Genomic DNA, 16,695 nt, shown 5'->3' with positions numbered 1-16,695 from the left:
ATCCATATTAGTCGTTCAACCCCACTTCAACTCGACCACAATGCAATATAAACCTGTGCGCACCAAGCTTGCAAACGAAACACATTGACAACACGGCATCAAAACAAATCGAAATTTTGGGCGGACTAGGCAGATTTTAGCTATGAATCCGACGCAAAAAATCGCACATTCCGGCCTGGAGGAGGTTAACGTGCCCGGTCCGGTGTTCTTGAAGGCGGCGTAAGTACTCCGGCAATATGCGAGCAGAACACTCCGTAACTGTTTCCCGTTTACTGGCCCGGTTTTTTTAGCCTCTCGGAGTGTGACGATCCGTTGAAAGCGATCGAATCGTTCCAGGTGGAAAATGGCATCCTACTGCCCTCCTTACGCCCCATGCTACCGCTGCTCGATCTGCACGGTGTACGCCGGCTGGATTTTCACACCTCCGTTCTGGAGGAGTTGCGCGACAAGCTGATCGCACACATTAACGAGCTGGGCGCGAAAGAGGGCCGCCAGCGGGATGCCAAGCTGAAGGAGCTGCTGGTAAAAAGCTTCCCGGTCGTTCGCGTTAAAGCGCTCCGGCCGGTCGTTATGTGTATTCTGCGCAATACGCCCCACATCGAGGATAAATACTTGCGGATTTTGGTACGTGACCGCGAACTGTACCAAGACACGGACACCGAAGTGAAGCGACAGATATGGCGCGACAATCAGTCACTGTTTGGGGACGAAGTTTCCCCCCTGTTGTCGCAGTACATCCGCGAAAAGGAGCACATCCTGTTCGACCATCTTAATCTGAACAATCTGTTCTTCGCACCGACCCCGAAGGTACGGCGCCAGGGTGAGGTGGTACAGAAGCTTGCCCACATGATTGGCAACAGTGTAAAGCTGTACGATATGGTGCTACAGTTTCTGCGGACACTGTTTTTGCGTACGCGCAACGTACACTACTGCACGCTGCGGGCGGAACTGTTAATGGCCCTGCACGATCTCGAGGTACAGGACATCATATCGGTGGATCCGTGCCACAAGTTTACCTGGTGCTTGGACGCCTGCATCCGCGAAAAGAACGTCGACATGAAGCGTTCGCGTGAGCTGCAGGGCTTTCTGGACAACATAAAGCGCGGCCAGGAGCAGGTGTTGGGTGATCTGTCCATGACGCTGTGCGATCCGTACGCCATCAACTTTCTGGCAACTTCGGCCATCAAAATTCTGCAGCATCTCATCAACAACGAAGGGCTGCCGAGAGAGAACCTAATCCTCGTACTGCTACTGCGCATGCTGGCACTGGGGCTTTCCGCCTGGGTGATGATCGATTCACAGGACTTTAAGGAACCGAAGCTGGACAGCCAGGTGGTAACCAAGTTTCTGCCCGCGCTGATGTCACTCATGGTGGACGATCAGGTGCGCCATCTGCATTCCAAGCTGCCGCCGGATGAGCGTGAAAGTGCAATCACCACCATCGAACACTCCGGCCCGGCACCGGATGCGGTGGAAGCCTACATCCAGGAAAATGCCGTCGCCTCAATCCTCGCGATGTACTACACGCTGCACACCGCGCGCCAGAAGGATCGTGTCGGTATACTGCGCGTGATGGCCATACTGGCCTCGTGCAAGGACGACCGTGCGTACGAAGATCCCTTCCTGCACTCGCTCATCGCGCTCATCATACCGATGTCGGAGGAGTTTGCCAACGAAGACTTTTGTACCGGGCTGTTCGATGAGTTTCTATTTGCCGGGCTGACGCGGGATAACGTGACGCGCCACATGCTCAAGCTGCTCTGGTACATCCACCAGAAGCTGCCGCAGGCCCGGCTGATGACGCTGATGAAGGCACTGCAACCGACGGCGCAGCACCACGAGAGCGTACACAAGCTGTACGAAAATCTGCAGAAACGGGTCGGCGCACTGACGCAGGAACCGGCACCGGAACCGATGGAGACGGATTTTGATTCACCGCTGAAGAATGTTCCCACCCCGGGACCACACTACGTCAGCTAAGGCCGTCAACCAATTTAGAAACACACGCCCTACACTACCTTAAGCATGTATGTACACTAATAAATAGCAAGTAATAAAGTAAGTACACTTAAAACACGGGGCGGGTTATTATTTCAATGCCACTGTTTGTTTATTTTGATACTTTATCCGGTGAGCAACATCTAAACGATCGTTGCCCGGTATAAAATTAGTCCCATTAAACACGTACACGCACACATCTTACAAAAAAAAAAAGACAAATAACACTGAATTGTCCTCCTGTTTTCTTCTCCAGTACGCACAAGAAACATATTGTCTAATAAATAGTAAGCGGTATAGAGGCAAACGATAAAGCTAATGCTCGCTTTCGTTGAGGCCACTTGAAACATAGTTGTGGAGGAAGAATAGGCTATATAGCGGCGTCTAATCTACTGTACGACGTTTTGCACCATTTAATATCTAATACATACGCGCTTTGGTGGAGGCGCCATTAATCGAACCAAATATCCTTCCCTTAGTGTGTAGGACGGCGGCTGTGTGTGTGTGCCTTTTACGACTCTCCCGCGTTCTGTCCCTAATCTCTAAGCTGTGGAACCACAGCTTGGTGTTGGTTAGCTCACTTCGAAGTGAGCGGTTGAGTTGAATCCCTTTACTACGGCTGAGTTTGCTCAAGAGCGCGAGCGTATGTTTGGCTCAAGGCTGCTCAAGAATGATCGCAATACGATCACATGAACAGCGCTCATATAAGCTCACATTGGTTTCCTGTTGCTCTGATAAGCTTGCATGTCCTCACATTAGCTCTAATGAACTCATATTAGCTTTCATAGGCTAGTATTTACTCTCATGAGCTCACATAAGCCCTCGAGAGCTCACAGGAGCTCGTAACAGTACGCTTGAGTCTATATTCGCTCTTATAAGCTCTTCACCAGCCAAAATGAGCTAAACTTAGATTACATTAGCTCATATAAGCTCTTATAAGCCTACATGAGCTAATATAAATTTGTATAAGTCCGCTTAAGCTCTCAGCTCACATTAAGCCGAAGGAGCTTATATCAGCTCGCGTAAGGTCTTATTATCGCGGTTAAGCTCTTATTAGTCTACATGAGCTCACATAAGTCCACATTAGCTCGGAGAAGCTCCAATTAAGCTCACGATGACCTCCTGGAATCAACGCTCCTGAGCTAGCTCATCACACCGCAGCAAAATCCCGCTCGCTCAGCTCGCAGAAAGTCGCCAAGCGAACAGGGGAGTAATAAATGGAAATTGACCACGATCAGACGCTTACCGCATTACAGCAGCTTAACACTAATTTGGTGCCCGGCCTAGTGTTGTACGATTGTAGTTGACACACATTACTCGCTGGTGTTCCCTTGCTGTATAATATCATTTAACTATATTTAAAAAAAGAAATACAACGATGGGTGGCAGCTCGTCTGGGGGCATGTGGAGGGGCGTGTGTCTCGTCTCGGCGAGGAAGAATAGCAACAATAGCAACAAAACATGAAACGGGGTTGAGGCGAGGGAGAGGAGTTGGAATGTCCTTCCGGCCATGCACTCAAAGGATCCGGCAGCAGCCCTTCTTGTCCCGGTTTGGCTGCGGGACCGTGCTTTGGCTTTGTTTCTTTCTGTTCGAGATGTCCCGTATCAGATCGTAAAAGATCTGGGATCGATCACAGGACACAAGAGGAACGAGGAGAAGGTGGTGAGAGGGGTGGTGGGGGGGGGGGGTTGTATGAAGAAAGAAGGAAGGGAAAAAGAGAGAGAAAGAGAGGGGATGTAGTAATAATTATGTTTATAATAAAATAGAATAAATCACACACGCGCACAAACACACACACACACACGAACACAGACACGTATATAGATTTTGGGTAATTATTTAAAACATTTTAAATTACTAAAGTATGGTTTTTCTTTTTTGCTGTTGTCTTCGTTTTTTTATGCATTTTTTTTCTCTCTCTCTCCCGCGTGAGTGATTCCGTTTTTATTACTTTTGTTAACAACACAGCAACTTGACATACATTTAAATGTGGTGTATCCTTCCCACAACCCCCTCCTCCCACCCCCCACCCAACGGGCCGAATGGTGAATGTAATTTGCGGACAATTAAAACGAGGCGTGTTGTGTAGCTCTTACAGTGGCTCTCATCTCGCATTGGGACACTTCCGGTAGATTGCGGAATTCTTCGTTGCTTTAGAAAATAATTAACTGAGGGCAATCTGAGCTCTAATTATCCAACAACTGCTCGTTCATTTACTAAGCGTTGTACGTAATCCTCAACTGGTACCATGATGGAATATTGTAAAAAAAGAATGCGGATCGTTTCATACAAATTCATATTTAAATGTGAAATAATTTGTTCCAGGACGAAATATGTTGTTTTTCATGAACCTTCTTCTTCTTCCTTGGCACTACAACCTCGAGGGATCTTGGCCTGCCATTTGCTGGCTTTCTGTGACTTGATTTCACCCGTAGCAAAGTAGTCAGAACGGATAGGCGGTTTAGATGGGATTTGAACATCGGTCCTGCCTTGTCGCCTCGACCCCATGAACCTTGTCCTATAAAAATAATCTCAAATTGATCATGTTTTTAAATTTTATATTTAATTTACTGTTCGTAAATAATTAGTAAACGATACGCCACGTGCCGTATTAAACATGAGAATGACTCTCGGGGAAAAAATGATTGAGGCGTCTGAAACAACAGGAGCTCTTACGGGAAATGTTCCTTTGGACGACGAGGTTACTTGGCTGTTGGACGTTGGGATCACTGGAGCGATAGGGCTACTGGCGACCACTGAGGAATCCAACTAAGGAAAACTCAATAAAGCCAGGGAAGACCCTCTGTAGTTGTAGTAACTGCGTAAGTGAAAGAGTAGTTGTTGAATTGTAATTTTCAGCAAAAAGATTCACAGTCCGTTGTTACTAGTGTTGGTTAGTGAGCTCGAGAGCTACCGGGAGCACCTGGCCTCAATAAAATGAGGGCTCTGAGCGCGCTCTTCGATTTCAAAAAGGTCGACCTCTTCGCCCTCAGCGAGTGCGGGGCTAGCTACCGGGAGGCCTCACCCCTTAACATGTTAGTGAGCAGTTGTCCTCTCCTTTTTTTAAAAAAGAGCTACTTGCCTCATTGTTACCATTCCTGATATCCGCAAAAAATCCACAAAGTATCAAAGGTGTCCCGTTTCGCACGAAAGCCACTGTAACTCAAACCGTATTTCCCTTTCCCAAGTTACGAAGCAAAAGCGTGTGAGAATGAGCGTGTTGCGGTTTTGTGTGTGCTTGTGCGGGAAGCGAATAGATGAGTTTCGACCTCCCCACCCCCCAGTTACATGAATGCGAATTAAACGATTCTATGCTGCAGGGTTGGGAATCTGTACAGGCAAAGAAACGAACCGTTAGCGTACACCAAAGGGAAAGCATCACAGCAAGAGAGAGATAGAGAGAGAGAGAGACGCAGATCGACACAGCTCATCACATTTGGCGCGTATTTGGATAAATGAGCACGAGCACTACATAAAACACGTTGTTGTTAGACATTCGGTTCCGCTTCCGCTTGTGTGGGGTTCTACTTTATCTTGCGGTCGTTAATGGGCAAACCTCGACGCCTTACACTGAAGGGAACACACAATTAAAAACAAAAACGCACATCTTGCTCATTGGTGTAATAGCCTACGAGCAGTTCGTTGCGTGGAGAAATTACATTCTATAACTAAGCTTACGGGAAAACGGGAAGAAAAAAAAACCTTACGCTTTACGGATAGGACACAGCGGACACACCTGAGCTTCCCCCAGCACCCATGGGAGCACCAATATCGTTCTCTCCCACATCTGATGATATTCCCGATTTCTGGATTCCTATCCTATCTAAACCGGGCCTTTTCGCCCTCGGAACTTATTTCCCTTTTCCTTACCCTTAAAGTAATAATGGTTACTAAATAGCGATGTTTACGTGTGCTGTTGTGTTTGCTTTGCTTTGTGTTTTAGCTGTGCCGCGGTGAAGATGAGTTTCTCTCAAAAATCTGCTCCCCAACAAAACGATCGGATTTACGCGAAACACAAATAAGCCAGCCGACTCGCGCGTTCGTTCGCCGGGCCCCCTCTCCCATTCTCCCATTCCGGTCGTCCGGTCGTGTTTAGTTTGTTTCGTATGATTCCTGAAGAATACGTGAGTATTTGTTGCCCACTTGTTGCTAGCAGTAGTAGTAGTAGTAGGTAGTAGTCGTGGTAGTGTAGACACGGCAGCCACCACCGAGCGGGAAGAATCCCTGCCAACCGCTCTATAATGGCATGCATTTGATTTTTCGCCGTTTGGATTTGTCCTTAACGCGACCGTTGGTGGTTTTGGAATCTTCCGTCTTGCGTGACCGTATCTGGCGCATCAGGTCAAAGAACACCTGCAGGTGGAGGGAAAAGGAACACACACAGCACGGTTTGGTGTGTTTGTTCGATTTTTTTTCTTTTCGTTTTGGGTGGGAAGGAAGGACTTTTGCATGTGTGTGTGCGTGTGTTTGTTTGTGTGACTAGTTTGTAATACTAAACTTATGGATAATAAGAAGGCAAAACCAAGGATAAGAGAAAGGGGATATACTAAACTAAAGATGCAATATTGCTTAACGAACGGAAACTCAAGCCTAACGTTAAAACGGCTCGAATGGCAAACAATACTCCTGGTCCTGGTTGTGCAACTCATGCAAATGGCAGGGGATTTTTGAGTTAAAAAGGCACTCCATGAAGCCTACAGCTAACAGGGGGAGAGTGAACGTCATTCAGGAAAGTTTCATGCCACATCATCCTGACTTCTGGCGATTCACCTATCTTTCCTGTTCCTATAACGCAAATCGACAGCTTCTTTTAATCAAAAATCTGTTGCCAAAATGGACAAAAAAGATTATGAGTCTTATTTAGGGTAAAAAAATCGACGCAAATTATTTTTCCAAACCGTTTGACTAGCAATACAAGTATACTTCATCAACCTATTTTCTAATAACGCCGCGGTCCGGTAGAACCAAACATGATTTTGGTGAATTCAAGTCCATTGGTCCTTGGTTTGGTGTGGTTAAGGAGTATTGCCCTAATAGCATCATTACACGAGATCATTTTATTTTCCCTAAGAGGTCCTATTCCTATTCCTATTCGTTGAGAACACTTCCAGCATTAGATCGCAAGACTTCCAACACCGTTTACAATCATGTTGTGTCCAGAGCGGATCCAGAGCGGAGCTTTCCCCTATTCTATCCCACTTTAGCGTTAGTGGATTTTAATGTCTAGCCTATCCCTTTTTTGTGTTTAAAATTAGTCACGCTGAAAGGTGCAAAGCAACAGCGTTTGACCAAGCCCTTAGCAGGTGATCATCAAGGTCCCAAAAAGGCTGTTGCTGTAAAGGAGTGGCACAATGTTTGAGTCTTCATCACCGACGTCCTAAGTGGGTCTATTTGTCTCCTTAAGCCTACGTTAAATGAATCCTACATCTAATGGGGTAAATAATATCGCTTTTGTATTTTTTTCCGCGCCCGTATTCCTATTCCCAAAAGCGTTGAAATTTCCCGGCCGATTTGTGCGTACATTACACGTGCAAAAAACATAATTAAATTATGCGTTTCCAAGTGGAACAACAACCTGGCAGTATGACCCTGGTTCGGTGGCGGTGGTTAAGCGACATTCATCTCAACAACAAAAAAGCGTCAAAAACGAATCAACAATTGTACAGTTTATGCAAAACAGAAAAAAAGCAACAATAACCTAAAGGGAGAAGGGTAAACAAAAATCGGACAAAAACGACTCAACGGAAGATGACTAATCAACGCAGGGCAAACGATAAGGGCATGGAAGTAAGCATCACGTATCATACACACAGGGCACCACACACACACACACACACACATACAAGCCCGGGCCGGGGCTGTGCATGATGATATCACATACCTTGTCCACATTTTCGCGTGTTTTAGCCGATGTTTCAACGTATGGCACACCCCACTGTTGGGCACGGGATTGACATTCCGCTAGCGGTACCTTCCGTTTATCATTCAGATCGCATTTATTGCCCACCAGCAGAAATGGAATATTTTCATCGTTCTTCACGCGTAATATTTGTTCCCTGGTTGGGGCGATGTAGGGAGGCAGGCAGGCACACGAGTTGGGGAGGGGTCATAAAAAGCAGATCCATCAATTAGCGACTTGAACAAGGGGGTGTGCGATAGGGTCGCATTCTATTAGTCATCATCATCACATGATGATACCACTTACCGGAATTCCTGAGTCGCCTGAAAGCTGTCGTCTTCCGTGATGGAAAACACACACAGGAAGCCTTCGCCGCTGCGGAAGTAGTTGTCCCGGATGGCGGCATAGTCTTCCTGGCCCGCCGTATCGAGTATATCGATTTGGACCTCCTCACCGTCCAGTACCACCTACAACAGAAGGGAAATGGGGGAGGGAAAACATTACCGAAACCGCACCCATCCATCCATCCATCCAATCCACCCCGCCGAGAGGAAAACGACACGATGAATAACGGAGAAATCGTGCACTTTCCCACGCGTGCAAATTAACATCACAATGGGCCTGTTGGCCCAAACGGCGCACCAACACTCCCCTACCCCCACATCGCGCCCTTTCTCCGGAGCGATGCGATGTACCTTTTTACGGTAGCTGTCTGCTTTCGTTGGTTCATAGTCCTCCACGAACTCGTCGTACATGAACTGTAGCGTTAGGGCGGATTTGCCTACACCGCCGCTGCCGACCATGATGACCTTATGCAGGGCCGGGCCCGTCGTTGGTTTCTTCGACATCCTCTGAACGCACACGCAAAATAACGCGACAACCGAACCGGACGAGCTGCTTTCTCGCGCAGTAGCAAAGTTTGGAAAGTTTCCAAAACAATTTAGAAGCTCTTTGACAAACGCTCGTTTGACGTATGAAAGAAATAAAGTGTTGGTGTGTGTGTGTGGAGTGAGGAAAATGTGAAAAAGAGGAACGAGAGGGGGCAAAGTGTTGTCACGCCTTGCTGTCAATGGGCTGCCAAGGAATGGTGCAGGTTTATACATTACGATTCACAGAAAAACAAGCAAAAATTTACTTTTTAACGACTTATGACGAAATTAAGATGTTTTTTTGATTACTTTTCGAGTAAAAGAGCATAAATGTACCCTGTGATTCGTCCCAGGTTCACTCTGAACCATGCAAGAGAAAAACATCGCCACGGAGAATGTTCACACCTTAGTAAAAGTAATCTTGGTTTATTTCAGAATGTGCCTGCATGCGTGTGTGTGTGTGGCGATGGTTTTGTTTATGTTTGCTAACACATCTACTGAACCGCAAAGAACTGTACCGAGCTTCTTAACAGCTGTAGTAAGATTAAATCATTGCTTTAATTGAATTATCTTAACTTAAAGTGTGTCTAACCGTGATTTATCTCGTTTCAGTGCGAGCGTAAATCATTCCATCATGCGGCGACGAGAAATTCCGGCCTTCACCTTGAAGCTGAGCGACCTGAAGGAGTACGAACAGGCTAAGCAGGAGAAAATCGACAGGAAAGCGTGTCAGAACGATAGCAGCAAGCAGCCGAAGTCGGCTACCTCCCAACCGGCACGCAAATTGCCCACAAATGTGAATTCATTTAATTAGTAAATAAGTTCGCTGTGTACTGGGTGCATGTCGGTTGCAGTGCGATGGAAGATAGACCTGCTAGATATCACAGAACAAGATGGTGAAGGTATTTGATGCCATTGATGTTCTGTGAATGCAAACAAAAAAAAAACAATCTAGAATTAAAAATAAATTGAGAAGATAAGGCGAAAATGTATTTCAAGTCTGTGGAAATAGCGCCCACAATCATACGAAAGATTCCCAGAAAGCTGAACTGTCAAATTCCGTACGAAAAGCTACCCAAGTAATAAAATACCGCCTCAAATGTCATCTAATCAGCGTTTTTAGAACATCTTTAATTCATTTTGTTTAGAAATCACTATTTCACTTGCTTTATCAAGAAATAAAATGCAAAAGTGTGTTAAAAGTTTTCATGAAATTTCTGCTCCGGTTTGGTGAAGAAAAATATTACCAGCTTACCGTCTAGAGCAACCCGTTCTCACGACCAAGCGAACTACAAACAAGCTGGCAGCAGACGACAGGTCCGCGAGCGTACATTCAGCACAGTGTGGCAGGCGCATCGAAAAATTCTGACCGCTGCCGTCTTGTTTGAGCTGCGGTTGTATAATTCATTTTCCCGACAAATTGTCATCCGGTAGGTTTTACGTAATCAGTGTTATTTTCCCATTTCCCCATTAGTTTATCTTCTAGGTGTAAGTACCGATCGACCTTGCTCCGTTTTTTGCTAAACGCATCCTCCATTTTCTTTCTGCAGATAATTTGTTCGAAAAGAAAAAAAACCCACCTCGATCGATCGATTCCCGTGACTGTCCGTACCCCGTGTTCGAAGCTAGAGAAACATCTCAGCACTCAGGATGTTTTCGACGATGAAATCGCTCATGACCACCGCGGTCCGAGCGGAGCAGGTGCTGGCCCGATCGTACGCGGCCAAGGCAGCGGCAAAGGCTGCCGCCGGTGCACAGGGCAAGATTGTGGCCGTCATCGGTGCCGTCGTGGACGTGCAGTTCGACGAGCAGCTGCCCCCGATTCTGAACGCGCTGGAGGTGCAGGGCCGCAGCGCCCGGCTGGTGCTGGAGGTTGCGCAACATCTGGGTGAGAACACCGTGCGCACCATTGCCATGGACGGTACGGAGGGTTTGGTGCGTGGCCAGCGCGTGCTCGACACCGGCTCGCCCATCCGTATTCCGGTCGGTGCGGAAACGCTCGGTCGCATCATCAACGTGATCGGAGAGCCGATCGATGAGCGCGGTCCGATCAACACCAACCTGTCCGCTCCGATTCACGCCGAAGCGCCCGAGTTTATCGAGATGAGCGTCGAGCAGGAGATTCTGGTGACGGGCATCAAGGTGGTGGATCTGCTGGCCCCGTACGCGAAGGGTGGCAAGATCGGTCTGTTCGGTGGTGCCGGTGTCGGCAAGACCGTACTGATTATGGAGCTGATCAACAACGTCGCCAAGGCGCACGGTGGTTACTCCGTGTTTGCCGGTGTCGGCGAGCGTACCCGCGAGGGTAACGATCTGTACAACGAGATGATTGAGGGAGGTGTCATCTCGCTGAAGGACAAGTCGTCCAAGGTCGCGCTGGTGTACGGTCAGATGAACGAGCCGCCCGGCGCCCGCGCTCGTGTCGCCCTGACCGGACTGACCGTCGCCGAGTACTTCCGTGACCAGGAGGGACAGGATGTGCTGCTCTTCATCGACAACATTTTCCGTTTCACCCAGGCCGGTTCGGAGGTGTCTGCCCTGCTGGGCCGTATCCCGTCCGCTGTCGGTTACCAGCCCACGCTGGCCACGGACATGGGTAGCATGCAGGAGCGCATTACCACGACGAAGAAGGGTTCGATTACGTCGGTGCAGGCCATCTACGTGCCGGCTGACGATCTGACCGATCCGGCTCCGGCCACCACCTTCGCTCACTTGGACGCCACCACTGTGCTGTCGCGTGCCATCGCCGAGCTGGGCATCTACCCGGCTGTCGATCCGCTGGATTCGACCTCGCGTATCATGGACCCGAACATTATCGGCGCCGAGCACTACAACATTGCCCGTGGCGTGCAGAAGATCCTGCAGGACTACAAGTCGCTCCAGGACATCATTGCCATCCTGGGTATGGATGAGTTGTCCGAGGAGGACAAGCTGACCGTCGCCCGTGCGCGCAAGATCCAGCGTTTCCTGTCGCAGCCCTTCCAGGTTGCTGAGGTGTTCACCGGTCACGCCGGTAAGCTGGTGCCGCTCGAGGAAACGATCAAGGGCTTCACCAAGATCCTGAACGGTGAGCTCGACCATCTGCCGGAGGTCGCCTTCTACATGGTCGGCCCGATCGAGGAGGTCGTCGAGAAGGCGGAGCGTCTGGCTAAGGAAGCTGCCTAAGCCACATCCGCCAGGCATACGAGATGAATGACAAAATTTTGGTCCAATCGTTTGCTTTCGGTGCCGCGGGTAATGGGTGATATGATGGATGCGGTGCGGTTCAGCTCGGTCATCAATCCTCCCAAAACTTCCATCAAGGTGTGCCGCTGGTGAACCGATGCCCGTCACATCGCCCATTCCGGGCGGGTTAGCGACGGTTAGCGACTGTTAGTGCGTTAGTTGTGTAAGCGTATCCAGTAATCAGTAACACTCACCAACACAATCCCTATTTGTACCCTTGCCAAGCAGGAAGAGGTGGACGAAAACGAGCGTGTGCGTGTAATTGTTTGTTTCTCCGAGCGAATGAAAATAGGAACGAAAATCGTAACGTACTTTTTTGCTTTATTTATTGCGCAAAGAAAGATCCTGCCTCAGTCTTTACCGTAGATCGTGCTTCACCTTGCGCGGTATTGTGGCCGCCCGCAGGTACGGATTATCGATCGGAACCGGTGTGCTGAGGACGCTTGCGGACGACTGACCGGAATTGCTACCCGGTGTCGCAGAATCATTTTTTCCCGCCGATGGAGATGGAGCTTCCTCTAACTCTTGTTTATCTTCCTGCTGTGATCTTTTCTCCTCCTTCTTCGGACTTTCGCCATCCTCGTCATCGTCATCGTCCGCGTCGGCCTCTTCCTTCGTTTCCGTAATGTCTTCCTTCCGGTTCGCTACCAGATAGTAGTATTCGAGCTCCTCGAAATCGAATATCTGATCGCTCGGGTTCAGTGCTTGCAGGTACGGTGGAAAGGAGGGTTTGCATGCAATCAAAGGAAACATTGGATTTTCCTCGTTCTCAAACAGTGTGTCGATTTCGCTAGTTTTTGCAAGGAATTTGGTCAGCGCTCGTTCCACGTCTCGCTGCTGCTGGGCTGCCTTCTCGCGAATCACCTCGTACTCCGTCACCGGTTGTTTGTGGGTCTAGAGAGAGAGAAAAAAAAGGAAAAAAAATCAATTCTCGCTTTAGGTGATGTCAATACAGCGAGGAATACTTACCGGTGTTCGTATGTATGCATGCGGGTCAGGGAACTGGGGCAGATGGTTCGGAATGTACGATGGGTGTGGTATTTTCTGGCCAGCCTGCAAGATCGATTGCTGCTTTTGGGCTTGTGCTTGCTGTGGCTGTGGCAGCATATGGCGACCTTCGCGTTTCGCGAACGCTTCCATGCCTCGTATCGATATGCCCATGTTGATGAGTGACACAACCACATCTCCAATTACCGGTTGTGTGCGGCCCGCAAGCTCACAGTAGTTCCGTGCCGATTGTCCCAACTCAACGAGGACTGAAAAGGATTCGGGGTGAGTAAAAACAAGCCTACTTTTGCGACGGCGACCCCACACTTACAGCTCTGCATCATTTCGGTAAGTGTTTCCAGTGCATCCCGTTCCGCTGTGGCAAAGCCAACCTCCTCCAGCTGGGACGATATGGCCATCGTCAGATATCGTCTGCGTGCCATTTGCGTTGCGTTCAGCTCTGCCATGGTGTAGAAAAGCGGCAAGAAACTCGTTCACATCCAAAATACGATCGTACTTGAGATTTGTTTATGTTTTTCTTTTCTCAACGGATTCGCCCGTTTGCTTCGATTTTGACAGCTCGGTTTCGCCCCGAAACGTCAAAATGTGTGCGTCCTTTTCGCCTTTGGTGAAAGAAAGAAGACATTGGGTGTTTGAAAAAAAAATTATCATAATGCGATTGTTAAGTAATTTTTACATTTTTTGAAGCAGTACTTGTGAATATGGTGTTTTTATGTACCAGATATCACTATTTGGCAACAAGTTACAATCTAACTAATTTTATCATAATATCTGACTGAAACAATACTTGGGTTGTTTTAAACAAATATTAAAACCGAGGATATATTGTAGCTTGAACAACTAAAACCGTAACGAACAATCATCCTAATTATTAAGGTACAGTCATCGAACAGCGTAAAACTCCCGCAACGTCGTATGGTACAACGGTTCGCCCTTCAGGATCTGTGAGTTTGATTCACTGATTCGTACCGCAACGTAATCCCCAACTCCGATCGGCCTTAAATCGTTACAATTGCCCTCCCGATTGGACCGTATCGGACCGGCCGGTATAATTACTTTGACATTTCCATCGTTTCGACCGGCAAGATCCGTGCGCGATCGTTTACTGTATCCTTCCACCAGTATCAGTTCCGTCCGATCGATAAACTGTCGATTTAAACGTTCCGCTTCGCTCCGGAAAGCTACAATCATCCTGCGAAGACGTTCCTGCTTTACATCCCCCGGTACATCATCACTGTATCGCCGGTGGGCTGTAGTTTTTTCACGCATACTGTAAGCAAACAGGAACGCTGCGTGATAGCCAACCGACTCGATAAGCGTAACCGTATCGGCAAATTCGGGCTCCGTTTCGCCACAGAACCCGCAGATGAAATCACTCGACAGCGTTACGTTCGGTATGATGGTACGCACTTCCTTTACGAGGTTTAAATACGCTAAAATCAAAAGTAAATATTTAATATTTCAAGTCGATTGCATGTGGCTTTCTTCCTTATGAGGTTACCTTCCCGTGTATAGCCCCGTCTCATGCGTTCCAACACCTGCGTATTGCCCGATTGGGCCGGTAAGTGTAAGCTGTTGCAAACGTTCGGGTACTTTGCGATCGTTTCCAGCACATCCCGCGGGAAATCTTTCGGGTGGGGCGATGTAAAGCGGATCCGCATCTCGGGGACAGCCTCGGCCAGCTCGGAAAGCAATTCGGCAAATCGAAGGCCACCCAGCTTGCTTTTGTAAACGGTACGGAACCCGGGTGCTAGCAGCGTTGCCTCTTTGGGCGCATCTCCGGGCATTTGACCGCTCGTATCACGATAGCTGTTCACATTCTGTCCCAGCAACGTTATTTCCCGTATGCCTTCATTTTCCAGCTGCAACACTTCATCGCGGATCGATTTGATTGGGCGCGAGCGTTCCTTCCCGCGGGTAAAGGGAACGATACAGTACGAGCACATGTTATCGCAACCACGCATGATGGAAACGTAAGCCGTTTTCGACTTACGATCTAGCTTTACCGGAACCACATCCGCGTACGTTTCATCCAGCGAAAGCAGTACATTTATCGCTTTCTGGCCTTTCTGTCCGATCGCTAGCAGCCGGGGCAAATCCTTGTACGCATCCGGCCCAGCCACAACGTCCACGGAGTGTTCCTTTTCTACCAGCTGCTTTTTTAACCGTTCCGCCATACATCCGAGCACACCGATCTGTAGGGGACGGTCATCGTTTGCTTCACGTTTCTGTTTCAGCTGGCGTAAGTGTTTAAGCCGATTCCAAACCGTATCTTCGGCCCCTTCCCGTATCGCGCATGTCATCATGAGGACAATGTCCGCCTCCTTTACGTTTACCGTCCGTTGGTAGTCGTGCGTCTTTAGGATGGACCATACGATCTCCGTATCGCTGGCATTCATCTGGCAACCGTACACCTCGAGAAACACTTTCCTTTTCTGTCCACGGAGCGTTTCAGGTGCAATGTAAGGTACGGGCTCATTGCGGCTGGCAATGTAGACGCTTCCGGGGTCGGTTGAGCTGCGAATAAAGTCTTGCAAAGATGGACCCTCCTTAAGGTGGGCTGCATTTTTTAGACTGCTGAAGAATTGGCTGCGTAAGCATGCTCTTTTCGCTAACATCGTTCGCCCCAGTCGGAATAGTGTGGAGTTTCTTGCTAAGGTGCTCATGTTGGCTACAAGCTAAAAAAATAGGAACATTTGGAGTAAGTCTTTCTGCTTACATAAGAATGGTTGCATTCTCTTACCTATATGGATGAAATGTTTCACCAAACAATCTATAACTACCTTAAACAGCTAATAATAAATTAGATTATATTTTAATAGGCTAATTTACACTTTTACACTAATTCTTTCTCCTCGCGGCACGATTAATTATTTTTGCGGCTTTTCCGGTGCTTTGTTTACAAACACACGGTGCAATGTGTTTGGCAGGCGTAACTGTCACTCACAGCAGGGGTGTGCAACCCTCTTGATTGCTTTCAGATCGGATCGATAACACCAAATTGCATACTTTCAGGCGCTTATTTATAATTTTGTTGTTTGAAATATTCGTTAGCCAATCAATCATCGCATTTTGGGGCCTTTTGAGTCCTTCTTCTTCTTCTTCTTTGGCACTACAACCTCGGGAGGTCTCGGCCTGCCATTTCTGGCTTTCTGTGACTTAATTTTACCTGTAGAAAAGTAGTCAGCCTTAAGTACGGGGAGGCGGTCTGGATAGGATTTGAACCCCGGCCCTGCCGTGTGAAGACCGGCGCCGCTGTCGCCTCGGCCACCGGACCGCCCCTTTTGAGTCCTATGGGGCAATAAATTATGAATTAAGCCTTCCATTTCAGTATAAATAACTTAATAGTAAAAGAAACTGATCTCATTCCTCACATATATCTCAACGGACACTTCGATTAGCGTTTCCAGTTGCTATTTTTGCATCTGTCTTAACGGATTTTTTTTTCCAAAACTCGCCCCATATTACCCGCTGTTCCGAGAAAATCTCCTGGATCTTCTAACGGTTTTCCAAATTCTAGAAAAACTTGAAATCGAAATTCGGTACCACATACAGTCTCACAGGAAAATTTGCAGATGTCCGAAGCCTTGGGAAACGATCCTAAGATCAGAACGGTCTGTAACGGTTCGGAAGCTGCACCTTTGACCCGTGTTCCGGCCCTGCCAGGACACCCCATCACATGAGTGTCCTTACTA

At 48.1% G+C, this 16,695-nt stretch overlaps 5 protein-coding genes and 1 long non-coding RNA gene across 9 annotated transcripts; 3 read left to right on the top strand and 3 right to left on the bottom strand.

The window, feature by feature from the left end:
• Position 1: 1 nt before the first annotated feature.
• Positions 2 to 2,097, top strand: LOC118503965 (negative elongation factor B). Its single transcript, XM_036037881.1, has 2 exons — positions 2 to 219; positions 291 to 2,097. The coding sequence occupies exons 1-2, from the start codon at positions 143 to 145 to the stop codon at positions 1,978 to 1,980; spliced, it is 1,767 nt and encodes a 588-aa protein (XP_035893774.1). The 5' UTR covers positions 2 to 142; the 3' UTR covers positions 1,981 to 2,097.
• LOC118503987 (ras-related protein Ral-a) lies at positions 2,086 to 8,899 on the bottom strand. 2 transcript variants are annotated; one of them, XM_036037935.1, is made up of 4 exons: positions 8,594 to 8,898; positions 8,205 to 8,365; positions 7,881 to 8,055; positions 2,086 to 3,619 (listed from the first exon to the last, which is right to left on the bottom strand). In XM_036037935.1, the coding sequence occupies exons 1-4, from the start codon at positions 8,744 to 8,746 to the stop codon at positions 3,515 to 3,517; spliced, it is 594 nt and encodes a 197-aa protein (XP_035893828.1). In that variant the 5' UTR covers positions 8,747 to 8,898; the 3' UTR covers positions 2,086 to 3,514. The 2 variants fall into 2 exon arrangements, with proteins under 2 accessions (XP_035893828.1, XP_035893827.1); XM_036037934.1 differs by lacking the exon at positions 2,086 to 3,619 and adding an exon at positions 4,455 to 6,352 and having other exon boundaries at positions 8,594 to 8,899.
• Positions 8,900 to 9,043: 144 nt separating this feature from the next.
• Positions 9,044 to 9,755, top strand: LOC118503993. The gene is made up of 2 exons (XR_004905240.1): positions 9,044 to 9,305; positions 9,380 to 9,755. It is a non-coding gene; the product is annotated as an uncharacterized LOC118503993 (long non-coding RNA).
• Positions 9,756 to 10,058: 303 nt separating this feature from the next.
• Positions 10,059 to 12,299, top strand: LOC118503970 (ATP synthase subunit beta, mitochondrial). 2 transcript variants are annotated; one of them, XM_036037892.1, is made up of 2 exons: positions 10,059 to 10,197; positions 10,318 to 12,299. In XM_036037892.1, exon 2 carries the CDS (start codon positions 10,418 to 10,420, stop codon positions 11,930 to 11,932), a length of 1,515 nt encoding a protein of 504 aa, XP_035893785.1. In that variant the 5' UTR covers positions 10,059 to 10,197; positions 10,318 to 10,417; the 3' UTR covers positions 11,933 to 12,299. The 2 variants fall into 2 exon arrangements, with proteins under 2 accessions (XP_035893785.1, XP_035893786.1); XM_036037893.1 differs by having other exon boundaries at positions 10,097 to 10,255.
• LOC118503984 (transcription initiation factor TFIID subunit 8-like) lies at positions 12,297 to 13,546 on the bottom strand. Its single transcript, XM_036037928.1, has 3 exons — positions 13,311 to 13,546; positions 12,962 to 13,248; positions 12,297 to 12,886 (listed from the first exon to the last, which is right to left on the bottom strand). Exons 1-3 carry the CDS (start codon positions 13,444 to 13,446, stop codon positions 12,350 to 12,352), a joined length of 960 nt encoding a protein of 319 aa, XP_035893821.1. The 5' UTR covers positions 13,447 to 13,546; the 3' UTR covers positions 12,297 to 12,349.
• A 244-nt stretch (positions 13,547 to 13,790) lies between these two features.
• Positions 13,791 to 15,925, bottom strand: LOC118503966 (CDK5RAP1-like protein). 2 transcript variants are annotated; one of them, XM_036037882.1, is made up of 3 exons: positions 15,744 to 15,925; positions 14,502 to 15,678; positions 13,791 to 14,433 (listed from the first exon to the last, which is right to left on the bottom strand). In XM_036037882.1, the coding sequence occupies exons 2-3, from the start codon at positions 15,664 to 15,666 to the stop codon at positions 13,883 to 13,885; spliced, it is 1,716 nt and encodes a 571-aa protein (XP_035893775.1). In that variant the 5' UTR covers positions 15,667 to 15,678; positions 15,744 to 15,925; the 3' UTR covers positions 13,791 to 13,882. The 2 variants fall into 2 exon arrangements, with proteins under 2 accessions (XP_035893775.1, XP_035893776.1); XM_036037883.1 differs by having other exon boundaries at positions 14,502 to 15,671.
• Positions 15,926 to 16,695: the final 770 nt, after the last annotated feature.

Source organism: Anopheles stephensi, chromosome 2 (genome assembly GCF_013141755.1).
Source record: "Anopheles stephensi strain Indian chromosome 2, UCI_ANSTEP_V1.0, whole genome shotgun sequence".
Classification (NCBI taxonomy): domain Eukaryota; kingdom Metazoa; phylum Arthropoda; class Insecta; order Diptera; family Culicidae; genus Anopheles; species Anopheles stephensi.
The sequence above is the reverse complement of the archived record's forward strand: the minus strand, read 5'-3'. Positions and strand labels throughout refer to the sequence as shown.